At 42.0% G+C, this 14581-nt stretch overlaps 1 protein-coding gene across 1 annotated transcript; it reads right to left on the bottom strand.

Moving 5' to 3' along the window:
• Nucleotides 1-189: 189 nt before the first annotated feature.
• On the bottom strand, nt 190-14439 carry LOC129177650 (E3 ubiquitin-protein ligase BRE1B-like). The gene is made up of 20 exons (XM_054769004.1): nt 14371-14439; nt 13814-13962; nt 13547-13714; nt 13159-13462; nt 9949-10152; nt 9044-9165; nt 8814-8960; nt 8040-8114; nt 7807-7926; nt 7277-7456; nt 7033-7168; nt 6804-6925; nt 6424-6683; nt 6235-6352; nt 5585-5734; nt 4514-4726; nt 4316-4441; nt 3922-4062; nt 1623-1724; nt 190-1374 (listed from the first exon to the last, which is right to left on the bottom strand). Exons 2-20 carry the CDS (start codon nt 13949-13951, stop codon nt 1198-1200), a joined length of 3003 nt encoding a protein of 1000 aa, XP_054624979.1. The 5' UTR covers nt 13952-13962; nt 14371-14439; the 3' UTR covers nt 190-1197.
• Nucleotides 14440-14581: the final 142 nt, after the last annotated feature.

Raw genomic sequence — 14581 nt, 5'->3', positions numbered from 1 at the left:
CCTTCTCACTTTGGAAGATGTGAGTGTCCCTGACACAGAGTGGTGGTGTTATTAGTGTCTGGGGCTAGGGTGTAGCCTCCTGCAACAGTGCAAAAATGCAATAACAACGCAGTGAACTCATAGCTGCAGTCCTCCTCTGTCACAGCAACACAAAACGTTTAGGACAACATCTGGAGGTGTGTGACATGATTAGAAACACCCTATTTATTCATGCCGGCTTGTGTACAATCATAACTAAACAAGTGGTTATATCACAGAAGGACTTTTTCTGCCAACAAGTCTCCTGGAACGTTTATCTAACTGTTCCCAAATGCTGAATTAACTCTTTTTTTTCCTCTCCCTCTCTGTGGAGTCTGGAAGCATTCCTGCACAACATGGTGTGAACTGCCTTTCCCACAAGTTCTAACGTCAAACAGACACGAGCCAACCTCCTAGAAAACATTCACATCATCGGACAAGAGGAGGAGGGAGGAAAAGGAGCCTCATCGCATTAATGACGCCTGAAGAATGTCCTCGCGCAGATGTTTTTCTACTCGACCTTTAAGGACGACCTGGAGCTGCTCAAGCCCATATGTGCTGACTTTCCACTGCAGTCATTTCATACAGTAATGAGCCACTATAAGCTGCAGATGTTGTGTCAAAACTCAGCAATGGGTGCCATGGCAACAGGACGAACACACATACATACACACACATGGAAGAGCTTGTCCGAGGTGATCCAAACGCTCTTGCATGCGCTGACTGGCTGCCAAACAGTCCTGTCTCTCTCTCCAGGGTTATTAATCCTATAGCCTCAGCAATGACGTCACACAATCTGGGTGTTGTACTTCACAAACTATAAACTATAAACATACTCTCTGTCACACACAAGCAAGGCCTCCAGTATGGAGAAAAAGACTTTTAATCCAGGCGTTTTAATTTCCTGAATGCACAGAAATGCTTCAAGATGTGTGCACTGTTACGAAATCATTAGAAAACTCTAAAGATGGATGTAAAAGGGGATGGGACGTTATTTAAAAGACTGCAGTTTGACATGTTGCATGGGTAGCAACTAAGTGTACTAACAGCTGTTTATATTTCACTACGGGACAACTCTCTCAGTCACTATTTGTTTGGTCCCCATGTGGCAACGATGCGGTAAAATAAAGTCCAAAGAGAGATAAAATCATCCATTCACAATGTTCACTCTTTTCTCTTTTATGTGATGTAGATGCGGTGAAAGTCATTGGCGCCAAAGGCACAGTTGCACTTGGGGCACTTCCTCTGCCGCGTGTCGTAGCGCATCTTGAGGCATTCGTAGCAGAAGACGTGGAAACACTTGGTGAGCACTGTGTCTTTGTCCCGCGTGTTGCAGCACGGGCAGCGCAACTTTGCCTGGAGACAAACAAAATACATCACACACACTATAGAGTCATGTCTGGCCCCTAGAAAAATGGAAAGTGATATCAGGAGGGGAGATCACTGCAGTCGTATTTTATTTATATATATATATATATATATATATTTTTTTTTATAGGAAGAGTCTGCTGCAGATGTTGCCAGAAAGCTGTTGGTGTTTTTACAAGCCCGCCTCGCCATCACATTCACTAAGAGGATAAATAATAGCCATAAATTTCTCTCACCTTGTACTGGTTGATTTCCTCCTGCAGGATCTCGTCGGCGTCAGAGTACACCTCCACCTTCTTCTGTTTCTCCAGCTTCCGCCTCAGCCTGGACAGATCCTCCTGAGAGAAATGCGGAAAAGCAATATTTATTTTCTTTTTTAGTTTTTCCACATACCTACACATTGTGGTGTGGGGAAAAAAAATGGTGGTGCACAAATCACAAAAAATATTTATCATATTTGAATTTATTTTATATTTCTTTTGTTATATTTACCTTATTTGCTGTGTGCTGATTTTGTTCGCAGTGTGCTTTCTTTTGTTTTATTTTAACGCTAAGATTTAGTAAAGTGTCTCTATACAAATATAATGTATTTTTATTATTAGGATTTATTACAAAACTTAACTCAGGTCCTAGCCATACGGAAACGTTCCTGGGATTTTTTTTTGGCGAGTTGAAAAAAATTTGCGTCCACACGATGCCGGATTAGTAAATAGTTGCTTCCAGATGGGAGCGAATCACTGGGTGAAAAGGATGCAATACACAAGGCACACCTATGTGTGGCACTGTAAACAGACAGACAACCCGCGTCACACACCAAGCTATAGAAGAACGAATGCATGTGCACAAGTCCGTTGTCTTCCGCTTTCCAAGGCTTGTGACGACGTGGAATTACCTCTACGAGTCATTTTGGACTTTGAGACAACAAAATATCAGGGGAATGTCTACTGGGGTGAGTTATGCCAGTCGAAATATTCAATTATGTTGGCTTGTCGTCAAAGCTCACTTCTGGTCATGTGACAGCGAGGGTTTGGTGATGTCACTGTTTTCAGAAAGAAGCGGTTTGTTTGTCTACATGGAAATGCCAAGCTGGCGTTATCAGATTTTCCATCTCTGGGAGCCGATTAAAAAAAAAAAAAAAAACACCGTTTCAACGATCTAGTGGCCACATAGATTAACAGAAACGCTCATATTACTTTTTCTGGTCACATATTCAAGCAGCCACATGTTGCTAGGCAGAATTCAGACGACTCATTCATAAATGCCCAATATACATATATTAATCTATTGCATTTATCATGGTTAATTGGTTTCTGGCCCAACCGTGTTAAGTCAATTCCCGGGAAGTAGGATTCCTTATTTATAAATGGAATATTTTCATAGAACACAAATAACCTGTTTATTACCGTGTAAATATGTTTAACATTATTAGAGCCCCCTGGACATGAAATAACATCCCCATAGTCACCTTTACACTCGTATTACCCAATATATCAGACATAAGAGTAAATAGGCCATTTAAGATATGAATAATTGTGCTTGTGTGTGTTGCTATAAATATGTTCCCTCAGGGAATTGGCGGTATGGACAGGAAGTGATGTCAGGGGTTCAGAGTTTAATTTTAGCTTGGCGTGTGTTATAGCTGCAACAGTAGCCTGTGTTTTTATTGGGGATTTTTATTAGAGATTATAGTGGCTGTTGTGAGATAATTCAAACCTGCCATACAAGACTGTTGTTCCAGGGATCAAGTGTAGTGCTTGTGTCCCACCAAAAATTACAGTAACATTACTGACACCCAGTGACCAGTGCAGAGTACTTCATATCGAGGCTTTGTTTTTGAATGCCTTGTATATTTGTATTTTAGTTCATTTAGTCATGTTTATGCTTGACAATACTTAATTTAGGCAAACAATATGTACAATTTGTTTGAATATGCATATTTTTGGACTAATACTAGGCCATATTCAACCACGAAACAGCATGATTTATTAAATAATATATTTTTGAAATATAAAGCCGCCATGTTTGGACCACAGTGTGGCGAGGGACGACTGCATACCAGTCATACTCATTCCACTCCAAAACAGCACTTTCTGAACATTTTATTTTGTAAATATACTTTTCAAAATGATGTGATTCATTGCTACAGTTTCTGGCATTGTTGCATTGTCTTCTGCTACTTCTTTTGTTCTTTTCTGTTGGTAAGGGCTGACGCCAATGTTTCATAGTATGTCAGTGCTGCTGCTGTTGTTACTGGTTTTCTTGCCATCTTCTGCCGTGTTTATTCTCACTTTTCTCTGTGCTCTGTCCCCTCTTATGGTATGATGTCACTGTCTGTGTTACATTGAATAATATTACATTAAATCACATCCTGTCTTTCACTCTGTTCGTTCTTAAGGAATTATATCCATCGTTGAATAGGTTGCCATTATTGGTGCTATTACTTTTGCTGTTGTATTTTGATCTGTGAGCAGCCGTTACTCCTCTTAAGCCATGTACTGTCTCGTGGCGCTCTGAAAGTTCAGGTGACAACCTTACCTGCGCTCGTTTCAGATTGCTGCTCTCCCTCTCCCGGGCCGTGCGGTTCTCAGCCACAGCGACTTGGATCTCCTTGAGTTTGGCCTGCGTGTGCTCCAGCTGTACCTTCAGGTCTTCTGCCAGCTGTGCAGCCTCCACCGCCTGCAGCAGAGCAACAACAACAACACACTCCATAAAAGGGTTCATGATGAGGTTCTTAAATGAACGTCACCTTGTTAACAACAGCCATAGCTTACGTTAAGCAATATAAATAATGGAACAGTTTGTGTCTAGCAACCATCAAATCAGTGTTCCCCACAAGCACTGTTAAGGCTGTTACTCAAATCCTTCCATCTGGCTGCAGTGAAATCATGCAGTCATTAGTGAGTCATGAGTGCAAACAAGCAAGCCTCACCTTCCTCTTGTTGAGTTCTAGTGCTTGGGTTCTAACAGCCAGCTCTTTCTCCAGAGTGGCCAACGTGCTCTGAAGAACACCCTCTTTTTCTTCCAACTTTTGCACTACTAACAGCTGAGCATCCACCTATCAAATAGGGACAATTGAGTCCATCATGCTAAGACGCACACAATCATGACAAAAATGTTCGCTTCTCACCTGCGTCTTAAATGTCATGACCTGGTCAGCCAGCTCCTCCTTCTCCTCCTTCAGCAGCTTATAGATCTGGTTGGATTTGATGCGCTCGCTCATCAGCTTAAAGTTGGCGTCGTCCTTCTCCCGCAGTTGCTGCAACAGCCGGCTGTTCTGCTCCTGCATGTCCTCGAAGGCTTGGCCAGTGACGTCCATCTCACTCAGGAGGGCTTCCTCCTCCTTGAGAAAATGAAATAATACATGGTGACACCTGCGCTGACACTTCCTGCCTCCTATGTGAGCAATAAAGCTCACATAAAGCTCACATTACTCCACATAAGGAAGTGGTCTTGTTTTTTTTGTTCCCCCAAAACAAAACCACTAATTCTGCATTTGCTTCCTTTGGTTTCATGCTGCTTACAAACAAGCCTGCAAACAACTAAAGGAGCTCTATATTAGATTTTCTTTTTTTTTTTTTTTTTTGAACAACCGGATTTTGGCAGGCAGTACTATGTTAATTAATCAAAAGCATTCAGCCAAAGTTTTTGCACTTCATAATAGCCTGAAGAGCTGGGTAAATCACAATCATAGTCTGGTCTGTTTGTACTACTGGACCTCCCAAGTTTAAGGTACTGCAGGCTATCAGACCACAATCATGTCTCCTTGAGCTCCTCAATACTGTATTGGAGCAACAACAAAAAACATTAATGGGGACAGCTTAAGAAAACTACAGCAATACATAATTGTGACTCCTCAGGTGAGAGGTCAGCAGCCGTTTAAATATCAAGAGTAGGTCATGAGCTAATGTGGGTGTGTCCAATGTCCACGCAGCTCTGCTTTTACAATGACAACATTGCTGAAGCAACACTAAACCTCAGTGAAATAATGATTTGATATTCTACAACTCACGACAGCATGCTCTCATCTGCTGATCGTGTGTGTCTCAAAATTCCAAAGAGAGCGCAAGCACGCGAGGAGAGCTGACCTCAGAGACTCTGACATAGTTATATCAGAGACACACCTAAAAGGTTTGGAAAGCTGTTTTCCTTTATTTCTCTGCAGTCAATCCCAAATTTAGTGTACATGCATGGTGAATACCTGCTTAGTGGCAGCCAGCTTCTTTTGCAGGTGCTCGATGGTCTCTTCCGCCACTCGGATCTTCCTCAGGGCATCTTCATCTGCTAGCTTCTTGCTCTCCTTCTTCTCGCGCTCCTCCAGCTCTCTCACTCGCATCTTCAACTCATCCACCTATACATGCACCACAGTGTGTCAGACATGTTTTCATTGCAGGCCACACTGGCATTATGGTTGCCTTCAGAGGGTTGACTGGAACAGTAAAAACCACATACAGTGGAACCCGCTTATGTCCAAGCCCCTCGGACATAACCAAAACTGAAACTAACCAGTGCTTGCACATTTAAATTGTGACTTTGCCGAGAAACATAAGAGTAGACGAAAAGAAAGGATTTTTGAACCTACGATAGTTTGCTGACATTGTTTTTGTCCATTTTAATTTAGATCCTTTTTTCATAAGATATCTAATCCTTATCTAACAGGGCTGCTGCGGTAATTTTGTTCGTCTTGACTACAATGACAATAAAGCTAATGTCCATGTGCAAATCTTTCTTCCAGCGGCAAACAATCTAAAAAAAATTCAATGGGTGCATTTTTCTAGTTACTGTGGTAGAATCCAAGTGAATACTGTTGCAAATGCAATGCATAAAGACCAAGATAGAAAATAAACAAACCTCTGCTTTCGATTTGCGTTCAGCTGCCATGAGCTGCACTTTGTCCCTCTGCTCCTTTGGAGCTGATTTGTACATGTCTAAGAGGAGCTTCATCTCCTTCTGGGACTCCTGTGCTTTCCTGGAGAGCAGCACACACACACAAGATGTTATACGACAATAAAGAAGAACTGGTGTCAAAGATGGACGTACTTAAGCTCCACTCTGAGCATCTTCAGCGTGTCCGAGTCTTTCCTCTTCAGCTCATCGCTGCGCTGTCTCTCTCGCTCGCGGTCCCGCTCTCGTTCCCGCTCGGCCTCCCGCTCCCTCTCACGGGCCCGCTGCCTCTCCAGCTCCTTCCTTCTCTCCTCTTCTTCCTCTTGGTCCTCATCTTCCTCTTTCTTCACGTCAATGCTGTCACTGGTTGACTCTTCCAGAATTAAAACGCCAGCGTCGCTGTTCAGGCAGCGTAACTTTCATGGAAACAAACATCAGTTTAGAACCCCCATTCTTCACCCCCCCCGGTGGTTATCTTAAAAGTAAGGTATCAGTTTTGATAACATTTTAAAGTCATGTACTTTAGTGTCATCTACCTTATTGATCTCCATCTGCGTTTCCCTCAACTTCCTCTTGAAGCGCTGCACGTCACCTTTCAACTGCAGGTTGTGATTCTGCAGGCTGCTGATTAGGTGTCGCATTTCCCTGTTGATTGGTCCTGAGAAATGCAACAGACACTTCATTACACAATCAAGCAAGATCCAAGGAGTAGCTGCCTTTACTATAAAAAAGCTCTGTTTAGATTGACACTGTTTAGGAAGGTACCTGCTTGCTCATTGGCAGCCAGATTTTGCTCAAATTCGATGCGCAACATCTCATACTCCTTACGCACTTGGGCCAGCGTGTCTTCTAGCTGGATGACCTCAGTGCGCAGCTTCTTCTGAAGGGACAGCTCGTCACTCTGAGTGGAGATGCGGACAAGCAGTGTTGGACAATATGCACAAGGTTGCCTCTCTAGATTACTTGATACAGCTTATATTCCAGAGGAATGACACCACTATAAGTTCACCTCCATGTGCTCAATCTGTCTGAGGTGGGCGTTCTTGGCAGTAAGCAGGAGGGCCCGAGCCTCATCCAGCTGGGTTTTCACTCCCAACGACTCATTGTAGAGTAGGGAGAACTGGGACTGCAGACATTTGTATTCCACCGTCTCCTTCACGACCTCCTCCGGAATATTACGCACGTCCATCTGTAACAAGGAAGGTGGCGACAGTGAAGGCAGAGCATCAGAAACACCATGTTTCAGTACCTCACGTTCAAATCGGGCTGCAGTCTTCTCACACCTGCTCTGTTTAGTTAAATTAAATCAAACTTGTGGTTCGCCTGGCCAGGCGTGAACACAGACGTCACTCTTGGGAGCAAAACAATCACAGTGAGAACTTGCAAAAAAGCTGGGACTTTGTCCAGTTGAGCTCTGGTAATGGGACACTCCACTCCACTCCACTCCACCAGAACTTGATGGCTCAGGACTATTCTGAGAACATGCAAAAGGCTCCTACTTAGCAAGCCAACCATACACGTGCCATATTATATCATCACCTTGAGCTTCTCACTCTCCCTCACGGCCTCCTGGAGCTCCACCTGCAGCTTCTCTAACTCTGCCATGCGGCTGTTGGCCAACTCCTGGTTGTGCTCCAGCTCTGTGTTAAGACTCTCAAACTGGAATGAAAGAAAGAAATGGAGAAAAAAAAAAAAAAAAAAAAAAAAAAAAAAAAAAAAAAGTTAGAGGTGCAAAATATGAGTGTGGAGGTGATATTTCGATGTATGTTTACCTTTTGAATGTTTAATGTAATTTGACCTCCAGCCAGCCCACCAGAGCTGCCCGTGCTGCTGTAGCCCGATTTGAGCTGTGGACCATGAACATTAGAGCATAGGTTAATAAAACCATCTATCCATCCATCATCTTCTATGCCGCTTATCCTCACTAGGGTCGCGGGTATGCTGGAAGGTTAATAACACTTTATATTTTTTATTACAATACATTTTTCTTCACTGGTTTTCTTTACAAAAATGGTGAAGACATTTCATTAGAGGGAAAGCAAATATAGTCTACCAGAAATAGTAAATAAAATAACCCTGGTAACTTCAAATAGAAAATGTCACACAAATAAAGGAAGTAATTTATTAAGCAATGAAATGAAATGATGTGGAACAAAAAGGAACTATAAAGGAACATTAAATATATATACTAAACACACACAGGATGGAAACATGATGATGTAGACTCCAATTTGTTTTACGCTACTTTTATTTTTTTTTTTGAGTAATATAAAAGTCTGACTAGAGGGCAGGACTAATACATTGAGTATGTTATATAAAATAAAATTTATTATACAAACATTACAAAATATGATATAATATATATATATATATATATATAAAATATTTTTGTACTTGCTTCTGAGTAAAAGCTTTTTAGTACATTTTTTTCCCCTCACCTTTTTATTTTTTTGATTTGCTTTTCTTTTTATTATGTTTGGAAAAAAATGGATACAGACCGCAACAACATATTATTATAGCACTGACAATATCACAAACACGTGTACCTGCTCCATGGCCTCTGCCAGGTGCTTGTTGAGCTTTTGTTCCCTGTTTCGGAGTTTCTCAATGTCCCACTGCAAGTCCTCAACAGTGGTCTCCATCTCAGACACCTTAGTCTCCGAGCTGGTCACCTTGTCCACCCACTCGTTGTACTGTAATGAGGTTTAACACAAGCAATTGTTTCCGACACACTTTATTATTTACTGCTAAACTGAGTGTGTCTAGAACATCTCACCTCCATAGACGTCTTGTGGTGCCGGCCATGCAGCAGAGTGGCCAGGTCTCGCAGTCGACAGTTCTCCTCCAACGCGGTGCGGTTTGCGGTGACCATAGTGGCCAGGCTCTCATCCTCGCATGCTGTCATGCAAGAGCGTGTCAGAGGTTTTCCATCAACCCCACCAGCCATAGTTTTAACCCCACGAACATGTCAATTCAGTCAACCCCACCTTTACTACTCAAATGTCTCCTATTACGCCAAATGTACTTTTTAACCCTCTGGGGTCCCTTTAATTTCCCACCCATTCGGGTCCCTTTAGGGCAAAAAAAAAGAAAAAAGAAAAAAAGTGTACTCACAAAAACTGCTATAAAAACACAACAGATTCATATTTTTTCTACTGTTTTTTGCTTAGATTTCTCGATCAACTTGAGTTTTAATTAAAAATACCAAACATGTAAATATTTGTATTACTTTAATTAAGGTATAACTAGGGATTCACAGATTACCTATCATTAAAAAGCCTAAAATGCCGAATCTGATTTTGGCTGATACCGATAAAAAAAAAAAAAAAAACAACAACAACAAAAAAACTGACAGCATACACCTACCATGTGCCAATCTTATTTTGTTGAAAACATACTCAATTTGCCAATCTTATTTGGTTGAAAAGCATACAACAATATCCATGAAACAATACACACTTGTTTTAACTTCACATGACCACTTTATGCGGGAAAAGTATCATCACCCTCACTCGTTCGCTCCACTTATGACAGAGAAGGGGCTCAAACACTTCCTTTTGAAGTTCCCTGTTTTTATGACATCATTAACAAAAACCCTCCCTCCACATCGACATAATCCCACTTTTGTCACACCCCTAGCTAGATCAGCCTGCCCTGTGTACAAACCCACGCTTGACTTACCTGCAGTTTGGATCTGCTTGCACATGTTATCGATGCTGCTGTGCAACCTGTCAAAGACACACACAAGGCAGGCAATGGCTTCCTTGCTGAACTGCATGCGGTCCTGGAGGTGCAGGGTGACCTCCTCTTCGGTGCTGTGCTCCAGTGTGGTCAAGAAACCTTTGGCGTTTTCACTCAGGGGAGGAGGCGGCAGTGGCGATGCTTCTGCACACATTCAAGGATAGTTGTTTTAAAGGGTCTGTGACATTTTTTTTGTTCCTTATATATGTTATATATTGTTTGTAATTATGTTCTACATTGTTAATTTTTTGAAAGCTAATGGTAAATGCGCAAAAATTGCATGTATAGTTCATGGCACCAGCCATGACGAACTCGTCGCAGCAAAGCGTCGTTACCGGAAGTGACATCAAATGGAGTAACACCGCTCAGCTAAAGCAGAGTAAAGAAACACTTCTCGAGGTAGGTTGTCGTTCGGTATATTTTTCATCAAAATAGTTGTCAAGCCAAAACGTTGTGTTGCTACTGGCTGTTCACAGTATCCAAGTAATACTTTGTTTCTTTTCTTTTCATTTCACTGAGGACTGCTATGAAGGAACACCTTTACAAGAAGCATTTGGCTTGAAAGTACTGTACTGTATAATTGCATTTTGAAAAAGAATGCTATTCCTGATGCGGTACACGAGGAAAAAAAGACAAGAAGAACAACATCCAAGTTGTCACAGAACTGTGCAAGTCATGTCTTGTTTACATGATGTCTTCTAAACACTATTCCACCATAGCGACAAGTCTGCAAAGCATTATACATATTAAATAAACTTCTTTCCACAGCGATATGTTGCCAAAGACAGCGGCAAAATACACAATAATAATGGCTATAAAGAGAATAATAAAACAAGCAACGAACAACAATAATTGAAGGACGAGCAACTCCAGGGTAACTTACCATTCTGTTTTGAAGATGACCATTCTTCATCCCCATGTCTTAAGGCTTAAGTCCCTGTTCTGGAAGTTCTCTATTTCACTCAAATCTTCGCTATAATCACTGTAAACATCCTCTGTATCATGCACCACTATGTTTGTGTAGCTGAGAGGTGTCACCCTGATGACATCACTTCCGGAAATGAGACTGAAGAGCGAGAGGTAGCTTGTCATGGGTGGCGCCATGAACTATAAAAGCAATTTTTGAGAATTTACCATTCACTTTCAAAAATTGGGCATTGTAGAACATAATTACCACAATTTCCTGTGTATAAGCCGCTACTTCTTCTCAAACTTTGAACCCTGTGGCTTGTACAGCGGTGAGGCTAATGTGTGGTCATGTTTTAATCCTGTGACATCTCGTATACTTCAGAACTATTACTAATCGTTTCAGTATATATTTTGGAAAACGCTATTACTAAGATACTCCATCATAACAGCTCCAAAAGTTCAGGAAACAATGCAGAGAAGCCACCTTTTGGGCTCCAGTTTAGTGTGACCAACAAAAAGCACAATTTATACTAAAATAAAATGTAAAACATTGCTGGATTTGGATTATTCAATAAACACCATAAATATACTGCAAAGATTGCAAAGCCTGTTACATTGAATGAAAACAAAAACGGAAAGTAAAATATAAAAGAGGGTACGTATTGGAATTTGTGCAGAGATCGCATTGGTGGCACATACCTGCATCCGCCGGGACACACTATGATGATTCAAAGGCGGACCATGGTATCGCCGGCCCCATTGTACCGTGGCTCTTATTAAGTCCAAAGCGATAACTCCAGCATAAAGTGTGTAAAATCCAGCAATTCCCGAAATAACCCTACATAAAACTTGCGCAACGTACATAGCGCCACAGGCGTACACGTCATATCCACTCACGTATACTATACGTCAATAAATAGAAATACAGATACAATAAACCATATAAAATAAAACATAAAATACCGTGTTGTTCTCTTGAATAAAGTATCCATCTATCCATCTGACATTGACTGCCGAAAAATAGGCAACCGGATGTAGTTGCGTTCTTCTTCGTTTATGGCGGGTTGCAACCAATGTTTAGATGCATACCACCACCTACTGTACCGGAATGTGGACACGTTGTGCACATGCAGTCTTCAGGAGGGTCGCCCGGATGTAGACGCGTTCTGCACATGTGCAGTGACAACCTGGTAGTCACAATCTTCCATCACAGAAAACACAAGAAGAAATGGATATGATGCCGCTTTCAAGTTAAAGGCGATGGATTTGGCTGTTGAGACAAGGAAACATGGCTGCTTGGTGTAAGCTTAGCATCAATGAATGTATGGTGAGATGGATTTCGAAAGGCTGGACTACTGCCAGATGAAGTAGAGGACCCAGAGAGCACAGATCTTTTTTCTCTCTAAATTTAGTGTGGCTTATACACTGGAAATTACTCTACAAACAATATAGAACATATTTAAGTGGGGATGCTCTGATGGATCGACCACAGATTAGTATCCAATTTCCGTAAAAAACACGTTCCCAACACCCGTATTGATACCACAAGAAATGCACTTTGTCCCGTATTGCCGCTAGAATAAACACTAGTCTGTAAATCCTTAATGGTATCTGTTTGACAGCTTGACACAGGCTACGCCAATCCATGCCAGTGTGTTTTTATCACTCCTTTGGCAAACCTATCGGTGTTCAACTTTTCTTGCATCTTTCTTTAAACGCTTTGCCTAGCTGGTCACGGCCGCAGCTAACTAGCTCGTTAGCTACAATTATCCACCTAGCTTCTCGTCTTTGGACTCCAATGTGGACTTTTTACCACAGTGACATTTTGTTTTTAAAAACCAAACAAGCAATGAGGTTGTCCCATGGAGAAGTGGATATTACGTCCATCGGGTACTAACTTTTTCAAGTGTCTATTGTTGTCATTATACTAATTGTGTCTTGTCCTCCAAACACTTGTTTAACGAACATTACCTCATTGCCAGGGGCCCTTAGAATTGGCTAATGGCGACCGTGGCCATTAGCACTCATCATAAATAAAATGAAAAATGTACAGTTAATCCATGTGATCGGTATCGACCCAGCTCACTCATGGATGATCGGTATCGGAATCTGCAGCATAAAATCCCAATTGGCGCATCCTTATATTAAAGCAAATCTGATCAATCATTTCAAGGACCCTTTAAGGTTAGACCAGAAAGAGAGGACTTCCAGAAAAAGCTTGGTCACAAGATAGAATCTAACCTGTCGATTCCTGTGGAGGCTCTGTGGGCGTCAATTCTTCTGCTCCGTCAGGAGGTGGCGGCTTCTGTTGATTCCCCAAATGCCCTTCCTGACCCTCTTCCTGCTGGTGTTGCTGCTGCTCTGGCTGTTCTCCAGCCTCAGGGAGTGGGGGCGGAGGCACACCAGAGGTCGGTGATGCTATTTTGACGCCATCTTCTTCCATGGGTGCATGATCAGGAAGAGGAGTAGGTGGAGGAACCGGGGTAGATGGCATTGGGGCCGCCGGCTCAATATGTTTACGTAGAACATGGACCTTCTCTTCCAGCTGCCATGAAGAAAGAATTATCTTTGAACCTGACATGTTTACATATGCAACAATGTTGTAATACAGTCCAATGATCAGTAGTACCTCTGACCAGTAGCGGTTCACAATCAGCAGGGTGGTGTCGTCAGTCGCTTGCCTCTTTTCTAGCTTCTCTATTTTCTCTCGTAGCTCATCCTCCATCGCCTGCCGCTGCTCCAAGCGCTCACACAGCTTCTTGTTTTTAAACTGCAGCACCTTCATGTCCATTTCCTCCTGCACATTGAAATGGGAATGAAGAGCCTGCCCAGAAACTTGCAAAGGCAAACACAAGAAGCCTTTTCCTCGAAAGGCAAACACAGCTAATCAACTGACCGTAGATGAGACTCCAGCTATGCGAATGGGCTCAATGAGAGTGGTGGTGGTCTTCTCCTCTTTCTTGCTTTTCTTCTCAGGTGGCCCAGGGGGACTGTCCCCTCCCGAGGGACGTTTTCCTCCCCCAGCACCTGACATCTTGGCTTCCCCTGCACAAAATCAAACACAAAGTAACATTAAACCTTGTTGTAGGTCATATTGGCCAACAAATTAATTAATATCCTGACAGCTGGATGTTTTATTAGCCTCACAAGTACACTTATATTGTAATGATAAGGGAATGTAGTCTTTGATAGTCAAGCTGGGTGATCATCGGCTAAACAAGGCAAAGAATAGTTCAAATAAGCACCTTTTATCTTTGCTTTGGTTCGCGTAAATTGTATTAGCCGATTCGCTACAGTAAGCTAGGCTAATGCTAATATCGATGCCCCAAAGCGCATTTCATTTCAGGAAGGCAGTACATTTTTAAATGCCCATCGACGCACAAATAAAATTTAAATTAACTTTAGATAAAAGTACAGATGTGGAGTTTCCTCGTCCATATTAACGATACAAACCTTCCCAGGAGCGAATTGATGTGAACGTTTCAAGACATCGGAGCAGCTACCGGAAATGACGACCTCCACTTCCACTTACTATACAAGTCGTCGACGAGCAAATTATCACAAAAAACACATAGTATAATTACGTTAGACCGATCTTGCTGAGTTTTTAGAATGAAAATAATCAAATATATAAATTCTAAATGGGCAACAAAATTATTGAACG

This window comes from Dunckerocampus dactyliophorus, chromosome 2 (genome assembly GCF_027744805.1).
Source record: "Dunckerocampus dactyliophorus isolate RoL2022-P2 chromosome 2, RoL_Ddac_1.1, whole genome shotgun sequence".
In the NCBI taxonomy this organism is placed as follows: domain Eukaryota; kingdom Metazoa; phylum Chordata; class Actinopteri; order Syngnathiformes; family Syngnathidae; genus Dunckerocampus; species Dunckerocampus dactyliophorus.
This window is presented reverse-complemented; position numbering and strand designations above follow the sequence as displayed.

Bases quoted from the DNA above. Each gene is read 5' to 3' on its own strand.
- LOC129177650 (XM_054769004.1), bottom strand. From the start codon at position 13,951: ATGTCAGGTGCTGGGGGAGGAAAACGTCCCTCGGGAGGGGACAGTCCC. The intron at 8,115-8,813 runs GTACACGTGTTT...CATGGTCCACAG, and splicing joins TGGCAGAGGCCATGGAGCAG to CTCAAATCGGGCTACAGCAG. The intron at 5,735-6,234 runs GTTTGTTTATTT...GTGCATGTATAG, and splicing joins AACGCAAATCGAAAGCAGAG to GTGGATGAGTTGAAGATGCG.